Below are 22,937 nucleotides of genomic sequence, written 5' to 3' on the forward strand. Positions count from 1 at the left end.
GGCTGTTGCTGTAACCTGCGCCTCCATGGAAAGGGAGGCGTCAAGGATTACACCCAAACTCTTAACGGAAGGCAATGGCACTAATTGGGCCCCCGCAAGAGAAGGGAGTTGGTCCCTCATCCCCATGCCATCCCAACCTAGCCATAGGACCTCTGTCTTTGAAGGATTTAGTTTCAATCGGCTCCCACGAAACCATCCAGCCACAGCTTCCAAGCATCTGGTCAGTGTGTTCGGGGTCGAGTATTGCATCTACATCAAGGGAAGTAATAGTGCCACTGTATTCTGCCCTGGTCAGACCTCACCTGGAGTACTGTGTCCAGTTCTGGGCACCACAGATCAAGAAAGACACTGACAAACTGGAACGTGTCCAGAGGAGGGCAACCAAAATGGTCAAAGGCCTGGAAACGATGCCTTATGAGGAACGGCTAAATGAGCTGGGCATGTTTAGCCTGGAGAAGAGGAGGTTAAGGGGTGATATGATAGCCATGTTCAAATATATAAAAGGATGTCACATAGAGGAGGGAGAAAGGTTGCTTTCTGCTGCTCCAGAGAAGTGGACACGGAGCAATGGATCCAAACTACAAGAAAGAAGATTCCACCTAAACATTAGGAAGAACTTCCTGATAGTAAGAGCTGTTTGACAGTGGAATTTGCTGCCAAGGAGTGTGGTGGAGTGTCCTTCTTTGGAGGTCTTTAAGCAGAGGCTTGACAACCATATGTCAGGAGTGCTCTGATGGTGTTTCCTGCTTGGCAGGGGGTTGGACTCGATGGCCCTTGTGGTCTCTTCCAACTCTGATTCTATGATTCCCTCTCCCTATTTACCACAACCTGGTGAGGTTGGTTAGGCGAAGAACCAGTGACTGGCCTAAGGTCACCCAGTGAGTTCCACAGCTGGACAAGGGGTTTGCAAAGTCCGACCAGAGCCAGGGCCTGAGGTGGTACTGAGCAAGGCAATGTGGATGGAGCAGGCCAGCTGGAAGTACCTGTATGAGTCAAACTAAAGGAAGTACCTTTATGAATCAAACGAGGCTTGCAGTTTGGAAGTGACTGGAGGAGAGTTAGAAGGGATGTGGAAAGGACTGGTAGTCTTTACCTCACCAGGCGAGAGAGAAGGAAGTAATGGAGAGAGATCCAGGTGACAGCTGGGAGGGAAGCGTCCCACAAATGAAAGGTGTAGCAACCATCCAGTGTGGTGGTGCCTCTAGAATGCCTTCCCAGAATATTCTCGTTCTCTCACACACATATTTTATATACTACCATTTGTTTCTGTGTTGGGTATTAGTTTGATCCCCGTTTCTGTAACCTACTATATGTTGGTAAACTGAATTGCCACACTTAATAAAACAAAAGAAAAAAAGACCAGGAATAATATAGTACATTCAGCTTGTTTGATTCAAAAGCCCTACATCTTCCGGATAAAAGGGGCAAGCTTGAACAACAGCAGGAGACAGACTGCAAAGCCTAGGTGCATTTATCTGGGAGCCCAACTAATGCAAAAACCTGCATCCTAACAAAAGTGATTTTAACTTCATTTCTCCCCCAACAGCTTCCAACACTCCTCTGAATAACTCACTGAAGTTTCAAATATAGTGAAGGCTGAAGATGAAAAGGGACAGGTTCTGATGTTCCCATTGGGTGGGGGGAGCTGCGGAGAGAGGAGGAACTCTTGTGTGGTTAGGAATTCCTAAGCCCAATGAATCAATGTGAACTATCACAATAACGTCCAATTAGATTCTGCAGGATGTTGCAGTTGTTAATTCTCCATGCATCCCCTTGAAGAGCTCATGCTCAAAATGCATCAGTATATATATTATAAATGTTTCATTACACACAGAACCAACCTACTAAAATATATTCTATGCCTGCTTCAGTCAAAGCAAACCATGGGAAGCCCCTGCTTTGGTATGCACTTCATTTTTTCCACTCTGTGCTGTCAGTGATTTGCTGCCGATAACATGGTGCCCTCCAGATGTTGCACAATGGTTGCTTAAATGTGCAACAATAACTTTTGCTTTAGACACATTTGTGTGGATTATATGCATGACAGGCAACTAGCTGCAGCTTTCAAATCTATTCCTTGTGCTGATTCCCCTCTGTGAAAGAGGTGGTAACCTTTCCCACAATTGCAGAGGTTACACATGCTTGGTACCATGATCACTGCATACTGCAAGTTAGAGATCTAGAACTTTGAATGTTACTGCAGTAAAGAAAAGAATGCCACACAGGGAATGAAGAATACAAATAGATTTTTGAGCTTTATTACATTATGCAGTAAAGACCCCCGTCTCCATACACATTTCTGGATAGTGTGGTATAATAATACATGAATCACAAGCGCAGCAGCCTGCCCTGACCCCTGGTTCCCAAAGAAAAGAAAAACATGTTACCATCTTATCCCAATCGTATTTGGATATAGACTGCTCATTAAGGATGTTTCGTACAAGGAAAATAAAGGTACACTCACCAAATGCTTGGATTTTGCCTTAACTGAATTTTACTGAAAAGCAAACCTCTCACTCTTGCAATGCTAAGAGCGAAGTTCCAGAGTACTGAGTTGGAATGCATTTACTCACAAGCATTAGTAAATATGTAGGCAGTGCACATGACATGTCTAGGGCAGGTAATTAAAAGGTGAGATAGCTAGCGCCTATGTGGAAGACTGATACCAGTATCAAGTCACTTCTGTATCAGATATTCTGAGGAAGTCAAAACAATTTTTCCACATTATAAAAACGCTGGAATAATTAGCTCCTTCTTGTGCTGGACCTTAATATATATTTGATAGCAACTCTTCAAATCAAAGGCCAAAGCTCAAACTCCGATAAATAGGCCGCATCAATTAAAAAAAATAACTGTTGGAAAGGTTTTTAAAATCCTTAAGAGACTAAAGAGGAAGTGATGGGAACATTTGATTTGTCCTCATTTAACGGCTTCCAAAGCAAATTAAATAAGTTCACATAGCCCCACATGTTCAATTTGGAAGTTTAGATTCAAGTGGTGCCTATCAAAACATGACACCGATTAGTGATAACTGAGTTAAGAAGCAGCCTGTTTTTTCCTAAAGCAAATTTAAAACAAGCTCCTAAGGTAATGATTTTAGTGAGCAGGCAAGTAAAACACTGAGGACATATGGAAACAGACTGATTTAAAGTGCCGTTTTAATAGCAACTTTTGTCACACCAATAGTTCAAAAGTGCAAGGTAGGTTTAGGAAAACTTGCTGAGAAATTCACTACTGAACACCACCTATTGGAAGTCATATGGAAATGTAACTTCACACAAATCTTTATACAATTTCGCTTGAACAAAAAAAGAGATAGTCCACTTTAGCTTTGTATTTATGTCTATCTTTAAATTCCCAGATTGAACTGAAACAGTATACATTTACAAGTGTAAATCAAAATTTGAAATGAATCAAACAGCATAAAACTACCTCCACTAGAACTTGACTTTATTGATTTTCTGTCATCAACAATGTAAAAGAGTCTACTTAGATATTCTAATCATTTTTAAGGTAAAGATTACATTGGAGTACCTACGTTTACAAAAGAAACTACAGCAAAATCACAGTAGAATGTGTTTTGGAGGAAAAGGTTTGAACTACAAAAAGGAGTGTACACTGCAAGCAGAGGGAGGTGCACATGAAAACCAAATGCCTGTTAGATTCATTACTTTGAAATGCACAGTGAATTTGGGGAAACTGTACATGATAGAATCACAAAAAATCACTTTAAAAGAACCAAAACTCCAACCATTTGCGTTTGATCAGCCAACACAAAAGATTTGCTTAAATGTTCAGCGTTCCCTGTGCTTTTGGAAAATTTGGTTTGCAAAAAACAAAGAAGAAATGATTAATTTGACTGAACAGTGAAATTACAAGGATTGAAATAAAAACATATTAGAAATACATCTAAAGAACAAGAATAAACCAGAAGTGGGAAAGAACTTAAAAAAAAGACACAAAGGCTCTCTCTTCTCAAAGAGGTTCTTCCAACACAGCTGACATGCAGCTCTTTGCATTTTCAGTCCATTTCTGAAGTTCATTCTCATGTAGCATTTATTTATTCATTTTTTGCACAAACTGGTCAACTCAACCAGCACTGTTGCCAAGCAACAAGAGCGACTCAAGAAACTCAATCTCTCAAATCTTCCTTTGCTGCGATTTCTTCACGGCCCCCTTTTTCGGTTTCGGTTTCTCCTGGATTGTTCACAGGGTCAGGTGGAACTGGGTTCCAAATCACTCTGCGGTATGTAGCATTCCCAATTTCCTTTCTGCAGCTATGTTTCCCCCCGACACGATTGCAGTTCTTCTGTAGCAGAAAGACAGCCGTGTTGTTCAGGCGGTGAGCTTTCACCCTTGACCCTGGGGGTTCCAGGCCATTGTGTTTAGCGTATCCCTGAGTGCAGCTACTCTGCAGGACTCACTTCCCAGTGCACCGAGATTGCCTAGGTTTCCTCACATTAAGCCCCAGAAAGGCATCACCACCGACTGTGGTGCTGCTATGGATGCCTGAGGCCGAGTTGATTCTGCTGGATGTCTGACCTCGCTGAACCAGACTGACCTGCTATCTTCCTGTTCATACCCAGGCTGTCCAACCTTCATACAGCTGAGCCAAGTTATCTAGATTAGTTGCTTCCTTAATCACATAGTCAACCTATGAAATTGCAATGTAAAATAAGTTAGGGCTTTGGATTTTGTACATGCAGAGAACTTCAAGACCACCTTTATTAGCATGTTCAGCAGCAACTTTGTCCACCATTACTTATCAACAGTTTACATTAGAGTTTTAGGAAGACCAAGGTTTACTCCTTTAACATTTATAGTCCATGTACACAGCAGACACTACTAAAAACTGTAAGTGGCCAGGTTCAGACCTAGGACCAAACCATGTGTTGTTTACATGAATGAGCTGGCAAGAGCCTCAGGACCCAGGATAGCTCAGTGGGTAGAGCATATGACCCTTAATCTCAGAGTTGTGAGTTCAAGCCCCACATTGGGCAAAATATTCCTGCATTGCAGGGGGAGTTGGACTAGATGACCCTCATGGTCCCTTCCAACTGTACAATTCTATTATTGTGCATGTGCAAAGGATTTAAGGCTGTCATTATTGTGTCTGAACTCGGCAAGTGGTAAGTTTGTTTAAACCATAGATTTTTGTTTAACAAGCCAGAATATCCAACATGGATCCCAGCTTGCCTTGTTAAACTGATTTGAACAAAACACACATACCTTGTTTGGATACAACCAGGTACGGTTAAAATATGTAACAACCAACCATTTTTACATGTCTAAAACAAGCCAGCAAGTCTCCCTAGGTTATGAAAAATTCTCATTATTTTTGCAGGCCAAAAGACGGCAATGAAATGTTTAATGTATTGCCAGCCATGACATGACTTGCATATGGTTGTCTTCAAATGGCATGGGCTAAGCAGAAAGCAAGCAAGAGGGCACACTAGCCTGCCAGGTAATTTAAGGTATGTAGGAGTGAAGTTTCAAGGGAAAATGATGCTTATATGAATAAACTTTTCCCGCTGAACATCCAGCAACGTATCAGAACACATTTTAAAATATTCTCATTCTCTCTCACACACACCCACACACTCCATAAACTTAAATGTTAAAATCATCTGAAGGGAAGGGAACAAGTTTTGCTCCTCGAATTACCTGTTCAGCAACGGACATTCTCCTGTTGGGATCCAAGTCCCGGCCCTCTAACTTGGCTTTGACACGTTTCCACACACTTACTGCATATGAATTCCGCTCTTGCACAGCTTCAAAAACAAAAACAAAAACACCAAGTCCATGCAAATCTTAATGTGTTGCTCATTACAAAGCCTATCTTTCTACATAAATGTAATATTGCTACTTACCTTTTCCTGTTTTGGGGTCCCTGATGGCTTTTTTAGGACTAGAAACAACACTCTTTCCAGCGCCTGTAATTACCCCCGGTGGAGTATCTGCTGATGGTGCAAGGGTTTTCTGAATTAACTTTCTTGTATTCTGCGACATGACCTCTGGCTGAGTTTTCTGCCCCGTATTGCTGCGGACCGCTGTCAACAAATGAAAATAAAATATTGAAAACGCTATAAAAAGGAACCAAGTAAATTTTATTCATAATGAAAAAGAAGAATGTTTTGTTTTACAACAAAACCAAACATGCCCACAAAACATATAATGCACTGGCAAAAGACACTGATTTCAGGCCTCCTGCCCACACAGTGATTGTGTGCACAGGCAAAGTTAAGCCAAAGATTGGCTTAATAAGATTTGCATGACCTGTGTGTGGGTCCATGGAGCTCCTTTATGCACTAAACCTGCAACTTATGCACATTTAACTTGTGCATATTCACCCTTACATGCAGAGCAAAAAAATTAAAAGGGGACAGGGTTCCGGGGGAAATTATTTTGGCAATACTGCCCACCACTGAGCCCAATGGGTTTTGACTATACGTGATTTTGGCTTTAGGTGAGTTCCCTGGAACGTAGCTCCCACATGAGTTGCAAGCTTACTGTAGTAGTTTACCTGCTCCCTTTACATGAATGGCAGAACAAGTCAGAATTCAGCACCAAAAGCTATGATTTATGGCTTCAAAATGAAGTCAATATATGATGTCATGGTTTGATTTCATTTCAAACAACTGTAGACCATTTTTCCATTGTGTGGTCAAAATGTTGTTGCCAACACAAAAAATAAAACACAATTAAAATGATCTTAGATTCAACAACAACAACAGTATAGTACAAAACAAAACTGCAATCCACAGCAGGGTTAACCAAGTCCACCATAAGCTTGGATTAACAAGTTGTTGTAAGCAGGTGACAGAAGCTGAAAAACATGGTCATCTGTGCTTCTAGGACAGTGAAGGGGAACCATCGGCCTGCAAGCCAAATTAGGCCCACCAAGCCTCAGAGGCTGGCCCACCAGGCTATTTTGGCTTAACCACACCCATCCTTCCTGAGCCTGATGTCACATGACCATGTAAAACTGTGGCCAGGCTAAGGGAAGGGACAAAGCGCAATGGCCGAATAGATACAAAAAGTCAAAACAAAATAAAAAAATTCCTTCCAGTAGCACCTTAAAGACCAACTAAGTTAGTTCTAGGTATGAGCTTTCGTGTGCATGCACACTTCTTCAGATACACTGAAACAGAAGTCACCAGTTGTCGTTAAGAGTCGTCAACAGGCTCATCACAGCTATCTGCCTATCACCCATTCCCACCACCCTTCTGAGTAATACCCCTCCCCACCTTCTCACTATATAGAAGGGTCTGGTGACTTCTGTTTCAGTGTATCTGAAGAAGTGTGCATGCACACGAAAGCTCATACCTAGAACTAACTTAGTTGGTCTTTAAGGTGCTACTGGAAGGAATTTTTTTATTTTGTTTTGACTATGGCAGACCAACACGGCTACCTATCTGTAACTAGATACAAAAAGGTTAAAGGTTCCCTAGTATCTCCAGTTAGTAATAGGAAAGACCCCATATCCAGAAGTCCTGGAGAGCCATGGCCAGCCACTGATTGGGGGCAAAATGGAACTGCACAGGGCCCTGAATTTCAACTACCTCAAGGCTGAGCAGAAGTCACCCAATGCTACTCTCTGGACATTGCCTGCAGCTATGAGCAGAACCACTGTATCACCATGGCCCCAATCCACCAAACAATTCCAAGAGGATACAATAATTGATGTTATCAAAAGCCAGAGATTAAAAAGAACCAACAAGGTTGGACCTGTCCTGTCTCTCTTCCATCAACCAAAGCAGTCTAATGCTGAAGCCTGACTGAAATGGATCAAGATAATTCAAATAGTTGGGGTTTTTTTTATATAAAAAAACCCCTTTCGACAGGTCAAGCAAGCTGCATGAAGAATTCAGTTTTTACGTTTCCATTCCTTGCTGAATTGAGAGTATGTATGTCACACATATGTACTGTAGTTCTTAACAATCTAAGCTGCAGTGGAACCTACATCACCACATCTTTCTTGAGATTTGAACCCTAACAAGGTTGGGATACCAGGTTTCCCCCTATATGCAAGATGTGTCATTTCAGAGATGCTCAGCAAACCAAATTGTTTATGGAGAACCATCTCTTTCTTGACAAGTATCCATATGGTACCTGAATATGGATGGAAGTCCTGTAAATAAAGTTTTAGAATCTGCTACAGCATCTTTGCATTGGGTATCAATTTGTTTTTTATCTTTATTTTAATGCTAATTTATATACCTTACCAATAAAAGTTACTTGTTGGTTAGATGCCTGAAGCTAGTAAAATTTTGCAAGAGCTTTATACGGAAAACATATTAATAGTGTAAATATTACTTCTGCTCATGGGTGGGTAGTTCCTAGTAGACTTGGAAGGTCTTCAAGCAGCAAGTAGGAGACAGTCATTAAGTCATTTTGCCAAAGAGTCCCTAACTCAGAATGATGAACATGCTAACAGAAATGAGTGGTACTCTTTGGTAAGCAGAGTTTAGTCAAGTTCTCTGGGAAGTCTGCATGAAGACAGGTGGCTTAACTCCTTGACATTTGTCTTTTTGAAGATAATGAAGAAATTTAGCAAGTAGATTGCTCTACTACATCTAGGAGAACGATGACAACATCTACATTCAAGCTCAGTGGCAGAGAAATTAGATTCAATGTATTCCATATTTTACCTGCAGCAAATGTTGGTTGACATGTAGCAACAGATGTTGGACTTGAACATTCATTTGGCGTATCCGTGATTAAGGGAGATGCAAAACTCACTAGATTATTGTAGACACTAGGAAAAATAAGGAAAATGATCAATATTAATCTTGACACATGACCTATCTGGAAATCAAAAAACAGAAAGTCTGTGTAAGAATGTTAGATAATTCAAAAGTATTTTGGCACAGTTTGAGAAAGTTTAGATGTTTAGACTCTGTAGATGATGCATTACAATATTAGGGCATCCTGTCAGTTTTTGTGAGGCTAAAAAAAATAATTAGTAGGTTTTCGAGAATAAGAAAATACATAAGCTGAGGAAGTTATATGTTGAATAAAGTATGCTGATACAATTGTATCACACTATTATACTTTCCTCAGCCAGCAAACAAACATACACAGAACCACATAACAAATAAACAAACTGACTGAAACGTAACTAAATCCCTCCCTCCTAACAATAGACCCTTTGATTCCAAGTGTCATAAGAATGTCATTTCTGTGCTTTAATAACTATAATCTATCCATTATAGGGACGCAGGTGGCGCTGTGGGTTAAAGCCTCAGCGCCTAGGACTTGCCGATCGAAAGGTCGGCGGTTCGAATCCCTGCGGCGGGGTGCGCTCCCGCTGCTCGGTCCCAGCGCCTGCCAACCTAGCAGTTCGAAAGCACCTCCGGGTGCAAGTAGATAAATAGGGACCGCTTACCAGCGGGAAGGTAAACGGCGTTTCCGTGTGCGGCTCTGGCTCGCCAGATGCAGCTTTGTCACACTGGCCACGTGACCCGGAAGTGTCTCCAGACAGCGCTGGCCCCTGGCCTCTAGAGTGAGATGGGCGCACAACCCCAGAGTCTGTCAAGACTGGCCCGTACGGGCAGGGGTACCTTTACCTTTACCTTTACCTATCCATTATATCAGGCATAGGCAAAATCGGCCCTCCAAATGTTTTGGGACTACAACTCCCACCATCCCTGACCACTAGACCTGTTAGCTAGGGATGACTGGAATTGTAGACCCAAAACATCTGGAGGGCTGAGTTTGCCTATGCCTGCATTATATTCTTTGTTTTTAGCCAAATACACAAATTTACAAGAATTCAGAGAATGTCTGCTTACCTTTGACTCTGGGTTCTCAGTTCTTTCAGGGTGGGAGTAATTTCTTGCAGCATTTCAGTATGTTCCTGACTGCGAACCTGACCCATGGCCTGAACTAATGTAAACAGAACTGTCTGAATATTGTCTTGCCATAACTTATATTCACCCAAGAACTGTCTAACACTATTCTCATAGGGAACATCTTCACCATCTGCCAGCGCTGCTTCTTCATCCTGTAATAAAGTAACATTTATTATGACTTCACTATTGGAAAGAGAAGCTTGGAAAAATGATAGTTTTTATCCACTATTTATCCGCCTCCCCATAGACAGATAAACTTTATTTGCAGTAGCCAACAGCCGTAGAAAGCAATATATACAATTAAAAAACAACAACAATGGATAAAAAGGACCATCAAATGACCAAGCCCATCGTTCAAATAGTGGCCGTTAATCTCATTGCACCTTCGATAAACCTAGCAACCTTTGCTATTGTCTGATCATTCTGATCTGACAACAGGAAGAACAATGCGGCCTCAGATGGGTGGCCTGGGATGTTAAGTAGGAGTGGGCTGATTATCTCATTCCTCAGGGGCAAGGAATAAAGGGGGCAAGACAGGAGAACATGTGCCACTGTTTCCAGATTGCCATCTCCACAGGGTCAGAGTCGCTTCTCAGTTGGAATCCTTCAGTATCTGCCCTCAAGTATGGCAGAGGGCATCACATCCAATCTGGCCAATGTGAAGGCACGTCTGTATTTTGGGATGGTTAATTTCTACAAATATGGTGCCAGGGAGTCAAACTGAGGGGGTGGGGGAGGCATACCAAGGGCAGCGTAACTCCCCATAACTTCAGAAAGTATTCCATGAACATCAAAATGTTTTCTGTTCTATTCCCCCACCAATGAATAATTGGGCATTACCTTTGCCATGGCTTTCAGCAAGTGCTTGACATCCCCAAGTTGCCTGTTGTGTCCAGTGAGCACAGTTTTAATACTATCAACCAGATTCTGAATGGTTTCGCACACAGTTTCTATTTGTTGCTCTCTCTCTATTTGCACGGTCCTCTGGGTAGACGTGTCCTGCGTCAGTTGCTTATGAGCCAAAAGAAGCCATTCTGTGCTACCAATAGGATGGTCGAGATTGGTGCCCTGTAACAAAATAAGTTTCCAAATACCAGTCAAGCTACTGAAACTCATCTCCAAGCAAGGCCAGATCAGTTCCCCATTGAGCTATGAAACTCAGAGGCTTTCAGCAAATTACTGTTTGCCAGTCTAAACTCTCACGTGTTCTTCTGAAGCTAAGAAAGATAGTTTAGTGCATAGTACCCTGAGCCTCTTTGCTTAATGAGGCAAATAAAATCAATACATGTATTAAAGTCAGATTGCAAGACACCTACTGCCAACCGCCATCCCAATTATAATCTTAAACGAGCACAGGCATTTTGAGGTGTGTGCTGTTACTATAATTTGCAATGGCTCAGTTCAGATTTCAAAGCAAGCAGTGACTAAAAAAATGCCATGATTTATCATGAAGGCTGAATTGATACATTGGCTGGCAAGTCAGCACCAGAAACTATTTACAAATCAAGGTGTGCAACAAGTTTAGCATGGTATCTGTACTGACAAGCTATAGTAACAGTATTTGCTTCACTCCCAGAGATCACTGTGCCCAGAGATGGGAGTGATGAGCAGACAGAAAATGAACACCACTGAGCAGTAAACAACCATTGTTTGCCTGTAAACTTGCAAGCTCAAGACCATGATCTGGATTCTACACACATGATTAGACAACACAACATGGTTTGGCACGTCGGAGTTGAGGCAGATGATCCTGTTAACACACATTAGTCCAACCATTTTTTAAATACTCATGCACTCTCTCCTTGCTTTCCTCATTCAGGCAATTTGATGGTTGTTGTTGTTGTTTGCAACAAAACTATGTTTTGTGATAAGTCAGAATTTTCTAGTTCTCATTTGGAAGGAAGCTATAGCTTTCATAAACCACAGTTTGCCTGAACTAGGAAATGAGAGAGAGAATCAGAACCCTCAAGGGGAAGGGGGAGAGTGACTTCAGTGCACAGTTCTTGCAGCCTAACATGATTTGGTATTATATGTAAAAGAAGCCAATGCACTTTTTTCCTGCCCACTGCACCACACCCATTGTGTGTGTGCGTCTTACACTCACCACTCTGTGAAGTAAACGAAGCTCCAGTTCAGAAACTGAGCTGTTAAACTGTGAAGCAAAGGAACACATTTGCTGGCAACGTTTGACAAGTTCAAACAAGGCAGTGTCTAGGTTTAAGGCTTCCGCTGTTCTGGTACGCAAGCTTTCAAAATGAATGATGTTGCTACAGAGGAAAGTAACCTGAAAGACAAGGCACAGAGAAAAAAGGCTCATAATATTCTCACACAGCTTAAGCTTCTAGATTTTATTTTCAAAAAATGCACTGAAAGGCTGCCAGAGAGGAAACTGACTACTTTATTTAAAACATATATATTCTAGTGCTTTTCTGCAGTCACACCCAATTTTATATTTACACACACACACACAAAGAGAGAGAGAATTACAATTTTTGTTGAATCGTTCAAAATTTAGCCCACCAGCACCAACAAAATAACGAAGATAATGATGTCAAATGTGATTAAAATGCAACTTGATTCAAAGTATCACAAAGAAAGAAATGTGACAATATGTACTGCTAGATAGTTACGATACACAAATAACTAAATTCCAAACAGCCCTTTGTATTTTGGGACCTCATTAGTATTCACTCCAAAATAGCTCCCCACATATGGCAAATGCTTTTCTCCTTAAGCCTGATGCCTGATCCCATCTTATAAAAGTTTTTTGCTCTCTTATACACAAGAGTTTGTTAGTGAAAATCAACTCAAACTCATCACATCATGCTATTTGTAGTACCTGGCTGGCTCTCTGACTTTCCTTAAGGACAAGATTTCTTCTTTCAGATATTGTGGCATCAAAATCTTGAAGAACTGGTGCTAACGCTGGATTAGCCCCTCCTGCCCACTTCAAACGCTGCTCAATACTTGCTTCAAGTGCTGCCAGCTTTTCCTGAGATTGTTGATAGAATGAAAATCAAAAACATTAAATCTTACAATATTTGCTTATACCTGGGGCCTGAACAGATGCAATTACTTAACTACTATTATAACAAGGGCAAGGAATCCAACATATTCAGTTCTGGCAACCAGAAGGGCAAACTAGGACGGTATATTTCCCAACCAACAAAATTATCTTTTCAAAATGTGCCTCTATGCAGTATCAGTATCCATGTATTGAAGAGAGAAGGCTTGTGACATACACACATTTCCACATACCCAGCCACTAGCTGACTGGATGACACTGCAACCTGGGACAACAAAAATATACAAAATTCTAGAGACTCTCCAAAAGCGGTACATAAGATACTGATTTGATAAGAGTCAACCTAAGACACTCATGGCACTGCAGCCCTGCCACAGGTCCCTAGATTCAGCTATCAAATCTAGGGTACACATTGCAGGATGATATTGGCTCAGATTCTTATGACCAGTTTTCAAAGTGGTCAAACTATAGAGGGCTATTAAAAATTACATCACCAGTCACTACATATTTTCAGCTTAATATAAGAGTCTAAAGAGTTCAATCTTGTAAAAACTGTTATTAAAGATTTGACTTTAATTCAAAACCCTGAACATGCCCCACAGTAAAGTAGGATTGAACACTGTTATAATTGGGGAGATTTGTATGACTTGAAAACAAGGCACTTCAAACATCCATTACCATTCTTGCAGTTTCAGTATATTTATGGTAACAATGGAGCTGGAAGACCAATATTCCCAAATATTGATGAAATACCAGTTACTTTGCTTCCATATTTTTCCTCAACAGTCCTCCACTGCTTCCCCCATGGAGCAGTGAAGAAGCTTACCTGAACTGCTGCAATTGAAGCTTCAATCTGGCCAAGAGTATGAAGTTTCTTTTTCATACTGGCTAAGATTGCGGACCGAGGTGGAGGAGAGACTGTCATGGCTTGTGGGCGATTGATGAGGAGATCTTCATGCTGCCACTTTTGAAAGGCAAGAGAAAAAGATGTTTCTATTCAACGTTATGATAATGCTATATAAATGGTAAGACTGAGAAGTTCAGTGAGATACGACCTCTAGAGCCTAATCAAGATGCCTAAGTCAGTAACCGTTAACATTTACAGAGCAATAAGCAACAAACATAACCAACATAAAAAGTGTTTATGTTCACACTGTCTATAAATGTAAAGTGAAGCTCTTTTGAAAAATTGCAGCTATCCTGCTTCTAAAATCCTTAAGTGCACCAAAGGTTCTAATTATCATTTCCCTTTGCTTTGCTTTTTTTAAAAGGAAAGTTGTCAGAATTCTGACTCTGCTTTGCAGAAAATCTAAATTGTACATTGATCTGCTAAGAGAAATATGATGATGTTATTTAATAATTTTGCTCCACACCAGCATGATAATTCAGCTGCACCCAACAGCTACAACAGTAGCTATAAACTTCATGACTAACAAAGATAGAGGGTTTCTGCCTAGAAAAAAAGGAAATTCAAAGTGCCCTCAGAACCAGAGCACAGGATCTGCTTCAAAGTATTGTCAAGAGGCCTGCAGGAAATTCACCCTGCAGGCTTTCAAGAAGAGAGGTTTCAAAGGGCAAATGGACAAAGTTGGTGAAATAAGGACTCTCAAATCCTCATGCAGCCATGAAGTTCACCTCACATGACAAAGAGGGCTGCTCCACAGATCAATAACGTGGAAAACAGTATGAAGCTACTTCTAAATGTATGATACTGTTTAAAATCTGAAGAGGTAACTTCTCTCCACAACTTAGGTATGGCGCCAAAGAAAATTACCGTATTTTTTGCTCTATAAGACTCACTTTTTCCCTCCTAAAAAGTAAGGGGAAATGTGTGTGCGTCTTATGGAGCAGATGCAGGCTGTGCAGCTATCCCAGAAGCCAGAACAGCAAGGAGGATTGCTGCTTTCACTGCGCAGCGATCCCTCTTGCTGTTCTGGCTTCTGAGATTCAGAATATTTTTTTCTTGTTTTCCTCCTCCAAAAACTAGGTGCGTCTTGTGGTCTGGTGTGTCTTATACGGTAGTTTATTATGCAACTTTCCACATCTGCAGCAAATATTCTGAAATGAAATACAGGTTTGAAGACTTACCTGGAACATAGCAATGTGTAGTTGCACTCTCTGAAGGCTAGTCTTACAAGAAGAAATACTGGTTTCAAGTCTCCGCACCAGATCATGCTTCTTCCATGCAGTGTCGTATGAACTGGCCAGCACTGTTGCTCTGTTCATAACCAGCTGTGAATATTTGCCAATTTGGATATTGTGTTCTACAGCTTTCTTACACAAGTCATCCACTGAGACTTTGCTTTCAGCCCCAAAATCCTTTGCTTCTACTTGAGCAATTATATCTACACCCAGAGCACTAATAAAACTGCACAATGTAAGTCCCAAGGCTTGATTGGGAAGGCCGATTAAAAGCTGCCGGACAAAGTCAGCTGTGAAGGCTTTGATTGGTTTGGCCATTTGGTCTTCACTAAAGCAAGAATTCCGATACAAGGTTTTCACGTTTACCATTGGCACTGGTCCATTCATAGAGCTTTGATCTTCAATTGAACTTACACCTTACAAAAAAAGGGGGAAAAAAGAAACAGCCATTGAACAAATACCTACCAACCAGCAATCTAGATTGAATTTCTGCTCTAGAGAGCTGACAACATAAAGTAACTGCAGCCAAGATTACAATGGCACTCTTATGAAATGCAAATGGGCAAGGTCCAAGCTGACTGAGATAAATATAAACCCCATTTTAACAGGCTGGTACATGCTTTAAGGCACACTGATTTGGCTAACTCCACAATAGCATTCCTGAATTAATTAAAAATGTTCTTGGTTCTTTTCTAGGGGAAAATGAAAATACGGAAGCAAACATCTATTCCGTTTTGCTGCCTTCCAAATAATGCCAAAATAATTCAACAGTCAATAATACATTCAGTAATATATACTGGTTCAATAATAAAGCAAGTGTTGAAACATCACAGAGAAACATGAAAACTCTGGAATTGCTCTTCACAAAGAAAGCTTGAGCAAGCATGGATATAAATTTCCTGTGCTTACTGGCTGTCTTCTGCACCTTTTAACCAGTTTTTTTTGTTTTTTTTTTGGTAACAGCTTAATATTTATGGTACTGCTAGAAGTTGTTCATGGCACTGTATAACCCATGTATTTTTTTTTTAATAATATTTATTGAAGATTTTCAAATATAACAAAAAAAGAAAAACATCCAAATTTAAGACCTTATTTTCATTGGCATCTTTCCAGGACTTCCCCTCCCCTCCCCCTCTTGTATTCCAATTCTTTCAAATAAATTCAACAAATTCTTACCCCCAATTTTAAACTTATTATCATTGACCCAATTTAAAAATATTTTCCCATCCCCTAAAATCGACCTGTTCCCTTCCACGAGTTCCCCTCTTTAATATGCAGTACAGATTAGAATAAAAAAAAATAAAGAAAAAGAATAAGATATAATTTAACACCCTTTGGATTCCAAATTTCCCTCCCCCCTTTCCCGGTTGCGTTCCCAATGTCCATCAATGTCTACTGTCGTCCTGGAGCTCCCACACCTAAGCCATAGTCCTTCACCAGTCCGCTTTGCCGTCTTTTTAATAGTCTTTACCATCTTTTGGTCATTTTTAGTTTCGAATGTCCAATCTTGGAAGGAGTCTGTCTCAAAAAGGTCCATTTTTTCCATCCAGATCTTTGTATTTAAGAGTAAAAACTCCAATTTTATTTCTTTAGACCTTTCAAATCTGGATGTCCCAAATGTTCCCACTTCCAACTTTGTCCAGTTCTTGTTATTCTTGTTGTTCTTGTTGATCTCTCTCTTCCTTTTTCCCCCCCTGCTCTCCTGCACAAATGTTCTAATTCCAAAAGCTTCTAATTCCTCTGCAGAGGCTTTGTTATTCAGGAACAAAACATTACGTCAAGTCCCTTCCATTCTTCAATAGATAAATCTATTGTCGCCTTTAGTGTATAGACCTCTGTAGACAAAATAGTGTTCCATTTCTGCAGTTTCCCAGGAGATAAAAAGTCCTATTCAAATTCCATGCCAGCAATACTTGTAGTGTCCCACAGCTCCTCTAGAGGGATTATAGTAACTCAGTTTCCTTCCAGATCACACCCAACAGTCAAAGTAACTTGTTATTCCTTGTTTTAAACAATTTATATCCAATTTGTAACAAATGTAACCGGCAAAGTCCTTGTAACAAAGTTCTCTTTTTGTTCTTCCGCTTTGACAGCTCCTTTGACAGCTGTCAAAACCTCTATTTCTCCTCTCCCGGCGCTCTCACGGATCGCTCCCGGGGTTCGGGGGGGGGGGGTTTGCATTTTAATTCACATTCCACTTTTCTCCTCCAGCCCAGTCTTATAATTTTCCATCGCGAAATTAATAACTTTCTCAAAGTAAGGTTGTACTCGATCTTAGTTGTCAAATCCTTTGCTTTAACTCCTCTACAACAGGGGGGAGGCTGACTTCCTTTTTGCACCTCCCCCGCTCGCTCCAAATTAAAAAAAAAAAATTCCCCTTTTTAATCCAAGTTCCAATTACTCACGGGTTGTTCTTTTAAGGCCAAATTTTCAATGGAAGAAGTCAGCGCTCTCCGTCGAATGGCATGCGGCTTCGCTCGGCAGGGGAAGCGGAGGACTCATAGCACCCCCCCCCTGTCACCCGCTCCGCAGCCTTTAAAAGGGCTCCTTCGCGGATCGGGGGGCGCAAATGGTGCCCGCCGAGTCACCATGCTCATGGGTTTCAGCGCCCATGGTTTTTGAGGGTCCCCGCGTCGCCGGCGCGGTAGGACCCAGCCCCTGCCGAGCAGGCTCCCTCCGGAGCTCGGAGGGAGTCCGCCATTCGGCGATGGCGCCAACCCGGAAGACCTAACCCATGTATTTTGAGAATGCTGCTACTGTAGTCATTACATCACAGCAGGTAATACAAGATGAGAATCTGTGGAGCCCAATGTTTTATTTCGTTTAACACATAGATACCGTTATTTGTAATTTCACTTTAAGATTCAAGGCAGACAACAGTGCTTAACTTTACCTAGTGAGACGTAAACTAGGAATGTTGTATGCACTTACCTGAAAGAGTTTTAGAAAAAGTGCCACAGAGTCTGAAAAAATCCTTTATTGTCTGCAGTCGTTTTAAAAAGAAAATCTCTTCTAAAACCTGCCGGTTGTTATCATCATCAAAAAAGTTAGTTTGCGTGCTGCGAGCTTCCCTGATGATGTCAATCTTACGCCAGGCAACAGGTATTTCCATCTTGTTTAACTGAAGGAAAATAAGAAAAATGTTAGGTCATCTGCCAAATACAGACAAAGACCAAATGATGCGTGCATGCGCACATCACTGCAAACTGGAAGTGGCTGGAAAAGTGGGCAGGACGGACTTAAGTGCGCTCTGTATGGCACGCAATGACTCAGAACGCAACCCCCGTGTGAACTGGGAGTTGCCTGGACCTTATTTCCAAAGGTAGCTTTAGTAAGTAACCTTTTTAGTAGTAACCTTACCTTTTCAACTAATAAGCCAAATGCTGTTTCCACTTGGGCAAACATTCCATCAAATGCTACCAACAGCATCTGGCCTGCCGACATTTTGGGCGTTTCGTCAACCGAGCCATTCCTTGGCTGAATCAGTTCACCATACTGGGCGTGAAGCATCCTAAAGAAAGAAGCAAAAAGGGTAGTTAGGACCTGAATATCCAAATAGTTTTAAGGACAAACACTATAGTAGGACTATCATTTGGTTAAAGAAATGTCAAATAACTGACTAATCCTTCAACACATTTCAGATCACGCTAAGCTGTAGCTTTTTTTAAACCATGGCTAAATTGTGAATGTGGGTGTCTTGTGGGTGTCACACAGGGCACAAACAAGCCAGCATATGGCATGTTATGACCCATGACTGTGGGCTGTTTCAAGCTAACTCTTAAAGCAAGCATTTGCACCAGATTCAACAAACCAAATGATTTACCTTGCAACATCAATACAATGAGTATGGGTTTCTTCTTCAAGCCCCATTGCTGCGTTTCTTAGGTAAGCTTGAAGAGACTCAACCAGAGTTTGCAAAGGAACATCAGTAACTTGTTCGATCAGGTTATCCAGCTCATTAAGCATGCTCTCCAAAGTATATTCTCCTTTCATTAAGCACCTAAGTGCTTCTGGGAAAATAATCTGACGGAAATTTGAATTCAGCTCCTGGCAGAACAACAACAACAAATGCATGAAAACAAGAAGATAACAGCAAAGTATCTAAGAGTTTTCGAAGTATAATGTGTTGCTGGTTAATAAGGAGAAAAAATGTAAGTGTTTAGAATATGCTCTCAATTTAAACAATGCATGTATACTCAGAAGTCAATCCCCTATTCTCAGTGGGTCTTACTCCCAGATAAACCTATTTAGGATTGTAGATTTATTCCAATTTATTCCAACTTACTACTGCTCACTACAAAGGGGTTTGTACATTAACACAGTGTTTCCCAACCGGTGTTCCGCGGCACACTAGTGTGCCGCGAGACGTTGCCTGGTGTGCCGTGGGAGGGAGGCGGGCGAGTCGGGCAGCGAGAGGCGGGGCGGCGGCGGCATCTCCTGCTGGATGCAAATCCAAACATGGCGGGCGCCTCCCTCGCTCCTTTGTAGGCGGACCATCGAGAGAGAAAGAAAAGGAGGCGAAAGAGCAAGAGAAGGCGCCTGCGCGGAAAGAGGAGCGAGCAGTGCGCCTGCGCGCTGCAGCGCCCGAGTGCAGTGAAATTCCGTGAAGAGGGGAGGGGGGCTGGAAAAGAGAGAAAGGAAAGATTTTTCATTTTTTTTTAAAAAAAAGGAAGAGGGAAAGAAGAGAAAAAGCGGCAGAAGCTGAGGGGAAGGTTTCCGTGAGGGAGAGAGAGAAACGCGGGGCTGGCGGGACCCCTCCTCTTCCGCCACGCGTTGCCCGCCACCGCCTCAGAATCTCCTCAGGAGCGGCGGCGGCTGCTCCCCCTCGCCCCCTTCCTCCCCCCAGCCCCCTCCCAACCCCCGGACAAGGGACGCGAGGCGGCGCCGCTGAGAGGACGGGAAGGCCCCTGGCGGCGGGGTCGGCTCGAGCAAGGAGGGGCGAGCGCTAGCCGGCTGGCTCTAGCCCGGCAAGAGGAGGAGGAGGAGGAGCACGCCGTCGCTTCCACAGCGGCCGCCCCACACTCCCCTCCCCAGGCACCGGCGGGGAGAATGACGGAGCTCCAGTCCGCGCTGCTACTGCGGAGACAGCTGGCAGGTCGGTCCGTCCGTCGGTCGGGGCAAAACACACCACAGCGCAGGCAGAGGCAGGCAGGCCCGTCTCTCCCTGCCCCCCCTCGGACCTGGCCGGCCTGGGGTTTGCACCCCAAACATTCATGTCCACCCCAGCTACACAAGCCACACCTTGCTCTCAGTTCGATCTGTCAAATAACTCACCTATCATTCACATAAAGAACCTAGTCTATCCTCAAACGTCAGAATGTACCTCCTCTCTAGCTTCCCCCACTTCATCTAGGCACTTTCAGCCCTTACTTTAACCCACCCCAGCCTGCTTACTCTTCTTTCATTTGCTATAAAAACTAAATACAGAGAGAGACTGAGAGCTGTTGACGAAGAGCTACGTGTGTGTCTTTCTTCGATTCCAGCCAGAATAACAGTTTTGTGTTCAGCCAAACAGGCCCAGGTTGCGCACTGAATAAAGTATTTTATAATTTTTCATATTTCTGTTTACTTACTATTTCATAATAAAGTAATTATAAAATACTTTCTTTGTGTTTATTTGATTCCTATTAAAGAGAGTTACTTTATATATAGTCAATATAGGCACAGAGTTAATTTTTTAAACATTTTCTAATGGTGGTGTGCCTCGAGATTTTTTTCATGAAACAAGTGTGCCTTTGCCCAAAAAAGGTTGGGAAACACTGCATTAACATGAGCTGCTACAAACATGCGTTGTAGATATATTTCACCTGAAGTGAGATGTAAACTCCATTAGCCAGGTGAATAGCTTCTGATGCTTCAACTGGATTAGGAATATCTAAATCCTGTGGGACCAGATGACACTGCTTCAGTAACTGCACAAGACATGTAACGTTCCCACTCATGCTACACAGCTCCTCCAAGAACCAGGCTCCATCTCTTGAAGTCAGGTCCACCAGCTGTTCTCCAGCGCTGGATGCAGCACCTTCCATCATTAGATTACGTCTAAATGAAAAAGGTAAGTTTGTAAATAAACAGAAGTTTTTGTTCCAATTTATGCATCTTAATCTTTTAAAACCCATTTAAAAGAATACTATCGTATTTTTCCCTGTACAGTGGTACCTCGGGTTACATGCACTTCAGGTTACATACGCTTCAGGTTACAGACTCCGCTAACCCAGAAATAGTGCTTCAGGTTAAGAACTTTGCTTCAGGATGAGAACAGAAATTGTGCTCCAGCAGCGCAGCAGCAGCGAGAGGCCCCATTAGCTAAAGTGGTGCTTCAGGTTAAGAACAGTTTCAGGTAAAGTATGGACCTCCGGAACAAATTAAGTACTTAACCCGAGGTACCACTGTATAACACAACCCCATGTATAAGATGACCCCTATTTTTAGGAGCCCACAATTAAGAAATTTAAAAGTTTAGAAAGTTGTTGAGCTGTTTTTCAACGATCCCCTGCTCTAGCTGACGGAAGTGGTGCCATAACTACCACTGGGGGCTCCAGCCCTCACTTACTTACCGTATTAACCCATGTATAAGACAACCCCCAATCACTATTTTTTTTCCAGAAAAAAAATTGTCTTATACATGAGAAAATGTGGTATATTCTATTTCTAGATAAAGCATTTGCATGAATTATGGTTATATGAAATTAAAGGAATTTAAATCCTTGGGAAATGCATTTTTGAAGGAGGGGTCAAAAAACAAAACAAAAAACCCACCACTTCTTGTCAATTTTGCAAGCATCTCACCTGGTAAGAGTGCAGAGAGCCGAGATGATAACACTTGCTAAGCTCAATGAACCCTCTTCTCCATTTTCATGAAGAAAGACCTTAATGCAACGCTCAATTTCTTTTAGCTGTTCCTCACACACAGGAACAGTGACTGCTTCTTGCTTCAAACGTTCCACTTGTCGGATAAGCCTGCTGTTGATGTCTGCTGCATATCGCTGCAAAGTCATTTCTGTAGTAGTTATGAACTGGCACGCAGAGGGAGGCGGCTGAGGAGCATACTGAATTTCATACCTGACAAACAATAAAATTACAAATATTTATTTAAATATATATATATATTCTTTCATGCATATTGTAATGTGATGCCTAGCATCATCTGTGCTCTACCCTTAAACACTACGATTTTCTGTTGAGATACATGAGGCAGAGAAATACTTAACGTTTTACATGTTGACACATACACAACACTTAACTGAGCTCAACTTTGTAGAAATTAGTATGGTGTATTCTGAGAATTTATTTTCCCGCAGAAATTTAACTACCAAAGACTTGAAATAATTTAACCCTCCCACTTTCTGTGGGTGCAAACAACTGACAACTTACTTCCGGTAAAGATCCTGACAGCGTTCTATTGTCATGTTAACAATCAGTTCTTCCATCCAGGTCTTCCACTGCTCAATGCGGTGTTTCTGAAACACTGTTTTGGGGTACTGAAGAGCTACAGTAGCATAGTTGTGTAGCTGTTCAAGACATCCACGCAGAACAGATCGCCTCTGCTGAAGGAAAGCACCAACCTCACCCTCTAGCTGCTCACACTGGCTGATCAAGTGTGCTTGTCCAGCATTCTGAAGGAAGGTAGTTGCAGGGACATAACTTGGAGGACCTTCAAAATGAACCATTAAAAAAGGAAGGATGTTAAAACCTAACTACAGGGGAGGAAAATGTTCAGGGGCAAAACATGTTCAGCAACAGCCTTGCACATATTTTAGACCATAACTTCTATCAGTCCCGGTCAGCAAGCCCACAGATCAGAGGAGATAGGAGTGGTAGTCAACAACATCTGGTAGTCTACAATATCTGGAGGGCACCATGTTGACTACCCTAGTTGAAGCTAAAGGAATATGCACACAGTATGGTTGGGACTA

The 22,937-nt window shown here is 41.9% G+C and overlaps 1 protein-coding gene across 1 annotated transcript in view; it reads right to left on the bottom strand.

The window, feature by feature from the left end:
• Positions 1–2,229: 2,229 nt before the first annotated feature.
• The window catches only part of SMG1 (SMG1 nonsense mediated mRNA decay associated PI3K related kinase), a 73,908-nt gene continuing 53,200 nt past the window's right edge, over positions 2,230–22,937 (bottom strand). Inside the window, exons 47-62 of the mRNA XM_083711198.1 lie at positions 22,396–22,675; positions 21,811–22,083; positions 20,829–21,063; positions 18,845–19,068; positions 18,382–18,532; positions 17,953–18,142; positions 14,968–15,437; positions 13,706–13,843; positions 12,694–12,846; positions 11,959–12,138; positions 10,695–10,922; positions 9,795–10,006; positions 8,652–8,758; positions 5,871–6,050; positions 5,665–5,771; positions 2,230–4,654 (exon numbers count right to left, since the gene is read on the bottom strand). Coding sequence (XP_083567324.1) covers positions 4,577–4,654; positions 5,665–5,771; positions 5,871–6,050; positions 8,652–8,758; positions 9,795–10,006; positions 10,695–10,922; positions 11,959–12,138; positions 12,694–12,846; positions 13,706–13,843; positions 14,968–15,437; positions 17,953–18,142; positions 18,382–18,532; positions 18,845–19,068; positions 20,829–21,063; positions 21,811–22,083; positions 22,396–22,675 — 3,206 coding nt within the window. The 3' untranslated portion in view covers positions 2,230–4,576. The remainder of the gene's footprint in view (positions 4,655–5,664; positions 5,772–5,870; positions 6,051–8,651; positions 8,759–9,794; positions 10,007–10,694; positions 10,923–11,958; positions 12,139–12,693; positions 12,847–13,705; positions 13,844–14,967; positions 15,438–17,952; positions 18,143–18,381; positions 18,533–18,844; positions 19,069–20,828; positions 21,064–21,810; positions 22,084–22,395; positions 22,676–22,937) is intronic.

Source organism: Podarcis gaigeae, assembly GCF_964106915.1.
Source record: "Podarcis gaigeae genome assembly, chromosome: 14".
Classification (NCBI taxonomy): domain Eukaryota; kingdom Metazoa; phylum Chordata; class Lepidosauria; order Squamata; family Lacertidae; genus Podarcis; species Podarcis gaigeae.